General features: G+C 37.5%; 1 protein-coding gene across 1 annotated transcript; it reads left to right on the forward strand.

Moving 5' to 3' along the window:
• Positions 1 to 3,488: 3,488 nt before the first annotated feature.
• LOC115077321 (olfactory receptor 1020-like) lies at positions 3,489 to 4,424 on the forward strand. Its single transcript, XM_029579612.1, has one exon. The coding sequence runs from the start codon at positions 3,489 to 3,491 to the stop codon at positions 4,422 to 4,424; it is 936 nt and encodes a 311-aa protein (XP_029435472.1).
• The last annotated feature ends 1,576 nt before the right edge of the window (positions 4,425 to 6,000 follow it).

A 6,000-nucleotide genomic window follows, 5' to 3' on the forward strand; every position in this document is an offset into this window, starting at 1 on the left:
TCAATAAATGGAAAAAAAATAAATTGTATACAGTAATATCTAAAAAAAGAAAATTACTGTGCTGAGGGTGTGAGTGAACTTCAAATGAGTATAACAGTTCAACCATTAAAAAAAATAATTCAGAGGAAAAAAAAACTACCCATACAAATCATGACTATGTCATCAATGTATCAACACCAGAATGAAATACAGTATGAGATACAAAGGGGGACATCTAGTTTCAAAAGGGCAAACATATTAGGTGAAATCCCCGTGAGATCACTACTTTAATGTGGTCATCCATATGAAAAATAAACCATACTGAATCATCCAGCTCAGAAATTATAATAATACATAGATATTTGCCACTTTGGGACACTCATACAAATGTATGGCTGTACAAGAAAATGACACTGGCTAGCCCTGAGATTGGCGACATGGGTGCCATTGTGATATCCCTTTGGCACAGCTCTCGGGTCCGGCATTATTTTTAAAGAGCTATGGCAGGTGCAGGAGTGACTTGATGTATTGCTCCAGCTCCTTTCTCCTCGCCGGGCTGAGTACTGTGTGGGCAGTTCTGGTCATCACATCACAAGAAAGACATAGCAGAAATAGAAAAGGTGCAGAGGTCAAGAAAAACGAGAAAGGGATGGAAAGGGCTCTTCAGCTTGAAAAAGAGATGACCAAGAGGAGACATGATAGATGTTTATCAAAATCATAAGTGGGAAAGAATGGGTAAATAAAGAAGGGTTATTACCCCTACAAATAATGCTAAAACAAAGGGATATTCGATGAAACTAACAACCAACAGATTCAAAACAAATTGGAGGAAGTATTCTTTCACTCAGTGCACCATCAAGCTGTGGAATCTGTTGCCAGAGAAAGTAATTAAGGTGACTAGCAGAGCAGGGTTTAAAAGAGGTTTGGACAAGTTCCAGGCAGACTATAGAAGCCTATTGCTATCTCTGGGAGCTAGTGACAGAAATTAGATCTACTTTATGGGATCTGCCAGGTACTTGCAACCTGATCTGGCCGCCATCGGAGACAGGATGCTGACTCATAGGACTTTGGTCTGACCCAGCATGGCAATTTTTATGTTCTTATAAAATTGGTAAGGGGAAGCTAGGGAGAGATCCCCAGCTCCATCTACATTTTCTTGGTGGTCATTGGGGCCTGGGGAGATACAAGCTGTACTTGCTAGGCCAATATGGGTAGGCCTGGGCCCCAGAATCTTGCCAAGGGTTGTGGCAGGGTCAGAAGACAGTGGAGGCCACCTACTGGGTTGATCCAGACCCATCTGTCTTGGCAGGACTGCTGTATTTTTGTTTTACATTTTCTTGAGAAATGAAACTCCAGGGGGGCATGATTCAGACCAACATCAGGCAATATTTCTTCATGAAGAGGGTGGTGGAGGCTTGGAATGCCCTTCTGGAGGAGGTGGTGAAGAAGAAAACAGTCAAAGAATTCAAAATGGCATGGGATAAACACTGTGGATCTCTAAAGCCTAGAGGATGGAAATGAGATAAGTGTGCAGGGGGATAACTTGCTGGTACAATGGTTACTTCTGCCCTTAGCAGAAGGTATGGAGTTTACTACCCTTAACCAATATGCTTTAATGCTTTTATTGCAACTGCAAGATTGTTCCCCGCTTAAATGGCAGAGGGAAAAGGGGAATTAGGTTCAGATGACAACTGAGGGCCCCGACTTCCATGGTCTGGGATACTGATACATAGACATAAAGGGAAAAAGCACAGGACTGCTTTCCCACAATCTACAATGGGAGTTAATGACACTCTAAAGAACATTGAGGGCCTCATTCACTATGGTTGTTCCTCTTTTTTTTTTTATATATGGGGAAATAGATTATCCCTTAAAAGTGATGTATAATGATATAAGAATAAAATAATTCAAAGTAACTATGCAATGAAATAAAGTATTACCATGATCATCTACCTTCTTCAGTTTGTAGTTAAGAGTGCTACTAATGCACTTAAGGTGAACTTTTAAACCCTTGTATAAAGTATTATTAATTCAATATATATAATGATACAGTTTAATATTTTAATTAGTGTATACATGTGTAGCAAGATTAATTAGTAATGAATCCCTTTTGGTTATATCCCAGGAGTCATGACAGTCATAAGCAATTATACCTTTGAAATAATCTAATAAAAGATACAGTCTAGGCATGCAATATTGGTGTTGTTGAAAGTAAAAACTCATATAAAGGTCAATGACATAACAATTATATACCAGAAGTACAGGGTGCTGAGAAGTTATTCCCTTAACTATTGGTAAGACAAATAAACTATTTATCTTCTGCATATTGCACTTTCTAATAATATGTATGAGGAATATTCAATAAATTTAAAGTTTTTCAGGGCTTGTGGATTACTAAAGTAACTAAAACATATATATGGATTGATCATATTATGTTATAAACAAGAGGCAGGGAAGAATCAGAGAATATTCTTGTTAAAAGGATATTTTCCAGAAACTCTAAATTTCTTAATCCATGCTAATAGCCATTGATATTGGTCCTAGAACTGGGCAGCAAATTATTTAATGCAGATGGATGTGCACATTTCTTAGTAACTGTAACATCTGATTTTTTGTTTAATAAAGGTTGAATGCTGAACTGGTACCATGATTTAAATGATAAGAACCAGAGAGACAGCGGGGGAGATGGAAGTGATGGGATAATTAAAATAGAAAGGGGGGTGGGGGTGTCAATGGAGTCAGATTTTCAAGAGAGGAAAAAGCAAGGGGAGATTAATCCAAACTTTAGAATCTATGGACTATGATCCGTGAGTCATTTGACTAGCGATACTTGATTAGTTTGTCTTGTCTTGGGTGGAGATGGTATCCCATCCTGCTGAAAGAGTCACTGTCCATCAGCTTATCTCTCTCTCTCTTAGCTATAACCACCTTTCCTTCTGCCTTTCAGCTCTTAACTGTACCTCAGCTGGCTTCAGAAAATTGGTTCAGCTTTTGGAGATTAATCCAATGGAATGCTGCACAGTTCTGTCTAACTTAAAATTGTTAGGGGAAAAAGGAATTCTTAAGGGGAAAGCACTTTCACAGGACAGACAAATAACATTATTAAATGAAACCCTTATTTTCCTTATTCTCCAACAGGATCAACAATGTTTTTATATTTATTTCTTGTGTTTTTCTCCTCTGATAGGTTTATTACAATCATCACACCATTTTGATGTCAGACCATCAGATTCTCTGATGCTTTCCACTGAGATTGCAAATGGAATGTCTGAGCACAGTACTCAGTTCAAGGATTCATGAAGCTTGCCAAATCCCAAGGTCGAGATATTACTTTTAAACCATGGTGACTCAATTCATTAACATCTATATCTTCTTGCTTGAGCTTGAATTGTTGGATTCGGTGTAATTCCTTAGTATCCCTAAATTATACAAAAAATACCATTGCAATACCTTTAGACCTCTCATTCCTGTTTTGCAGTTTATTCTTTTTAACACTTCAGGAAAAATTCATGGAAAATACAAACCAAACTAGGGTAACGGAATTTGTTTTCCTTGCACTGGTAGATACTCCACTACTAAATGCATTACTCTTTCTGATCTTTGCTGTTATTTACCTGATGACTCTTGCTGGCAATGCCACCATCATATTGATTATAAGGTTGAATTCATGTCTTCATTCTCCCATGTACTTTTTCCTTTCTTTCTTGGCATTGGTGGAAATCTGGTACACTACAACTACTGTCCCCAAAATGTTGGCCAACTTCTTGCAAGAGAGTAAAACAATATCCTTTGCTGGTTGTTTGACACAGTTGTATTTCTTTGTTTCTTTGGGAGGCACAGAGTGTATTCTCCTTACTGTCATGGCATATGATCGGTATGTGGCAATATGTAGCCCCCTGCACTATTCAGTCATTATGAACAGTTGGGTGTGTCTTCGACTGGCAGCCATTTCAGGATTCATTGGATTTGTGAATGGCTTGGTACACACCATACTTACATCACGTCTACCATTCTGTAAAACTAATATAATTAATCATTTCATCTGTGACATTCCCCCACTATTGAAGCTCTCCTGCTCTGACACTTATGTCAATGAAATTGTACTTTCCATATTTGGTGGATCTGTGATTCTTGGTTCCTTTTTGCTAACCTTGATATCATACGGTTATATCATCACCACCATCCTGAGGATCCGTACTGCAGAAGGCAGACGCAAAGCCTTCTCCACCTGCACCTCCCACTTGACCGTGGTCAGTATTTTTTTTGGGACAGTCACATATATATACATGCACCCCACATCAAAGTATATTTTAGATCAAGATAAAGTAGTGTTCATTATTTATAGTACAGTGACTCCCCTTATTAATCCTTTCATTTATAGCTTCAGAAACAGGGAAGTACAGAGCGTTTTTAGAAAAGTTATGAAAAGCAGTGTCAGATTTTGAATAAAATCTGCTTAGATAATTTCATTTTTCTTTTTCTTTTCGGCTTTGATAGAGCCCTCTAAATCACAGCAGGGTAGGCATATTACAGACAGGTATAATGGCTCCCTGCCCACAAAAATTTACAAGTAGTATTTTTCCCAAAAATATAAAATGGGAAGGAACCTAACTACATCTTATCCTAAATGGGCAGCAGAGGTAATGGGAGATAAAGGAAGCTGGGAGAAAATTTTAAAGGCATTTAAGTGAGTAACTTCCTGAATGAAAATTGCCTTCTTCATATGTGGGTAGTAGGTACATTTTTTGCGGGTTACATAACTTGAGCACTTGCTGCTGTGGGATAAAATATGCATTCATGTGGGCATGTTGAGGTGAGGGAATGAAAACTACATGCATATATTTGATTTGAAATGCATGTGTGCTGTTTTCCCCTTCTCCACCAGCACACAAAGACAGGTACAAATAACGTGGAGGTTTTCAGTGAATATACTATGCATTTACTAATTTTCAAAGACAAACAATGTACATGTGTAAATTTGCATAAAATATGTGCAGTAAAATAGCTTCTTGAAAATTGCATCTATATGTATATCGAGCAGTATTTACTTCCAAGTTAGTGGTGTAGATCTAATAAGAAAAAAAAAAAGAAAAAGAAATGCAAATGCCCATCATTTCTTCCAAGCATTTTTGAAATTTCTCTCCCTTAAAACACCTTGGGCCTTGTAGGCTCCACCTCCTATGCTTTGATGTATAGTTCAGAGTGCAAGCAGTGCCAATTCAATTCTGGCTCCACTGCCAGCAGGAGGGAATCCAATTTTCTTCCAGGCAATATCCATGCTGAATCTCCTGGCTTGGGTCAATGTGCATGCACTCACATCTTTCAAATCAGATCCATTGGATCATAAAATATATTCATTGGCCATTGTGGTGATATGCATGGATAATCTTTATGGAACAGGATAGAGAAGACCTAAGTAGAAAGGAATAATTGATAGGAAAAGGAAGAAATGATCCTTGATTTTTTTTCTACTATAGCCATGTGAGTTAGCAGTAAGAACCAGCAGGAGGGGTAACTTTTGATCAACATGGAAAACTGGGAGGCATAGAGTGCTCTCTTACCATCTCTACTGTCTACCACATAGAGCCACTAAGGCAGCAGGTAGAGGGAACTAAGGTATTTCCCTATGCAAAACAAAAAAAAAAAAAAAGAAAATAGCATTTTGAATTGGCTTATTTTTATCTCTGTTCCTGTTAATTATTCAAGTTAACGGGAAATTTACCAGCAATTTTGAAAATTTGGCATTTAAGCAGATAACTTGTGAGTGATTCAGCCAAATGCCCTTGAATATTTGCCTCCTGATGTTTATAAAGGAAATTATACAATCACTTGATCCTTTTTTGTTTGTTTTTAAATGACTGTACTGATTTTTCTGTCAGTAGGCATTGGGCAACCATATAGTCAGAATAAAATAAAATCAATGCATCATATAATGAAATAAGCCATCATAAAGGAAATATAAACTCCTGAATTTGTATTTAAGTGCAGTACTTATTTACTGAAAGTGAACTTTTTTAACGA

This window comes from Rhinatrema bivittatum, chromosome 16 (genome assembly GCF_901001135.1).
Source record: "Rhinatrema bivittatum chromosome 16, aRhiBiv1.1, whole genome shotgun sequence".
Taxonomy (NCBI): domain Eukaryota; kingdom Metazoa; phylum Chordata; class Amphibia; order Gymnophiona; family Rhinatrematidae; genus Rhinatrema; species Rhinatrema bivittatum.

Excerpts from the sequence above, each read along its gene's own strand:
- LOC115077321 (XM_029579612.1), top strand. The coding sequence starts at position 3,489 with ATGGAAAATACAAACCAAACTAGGGTAACGGAATTTGTTTTCCTTGCA.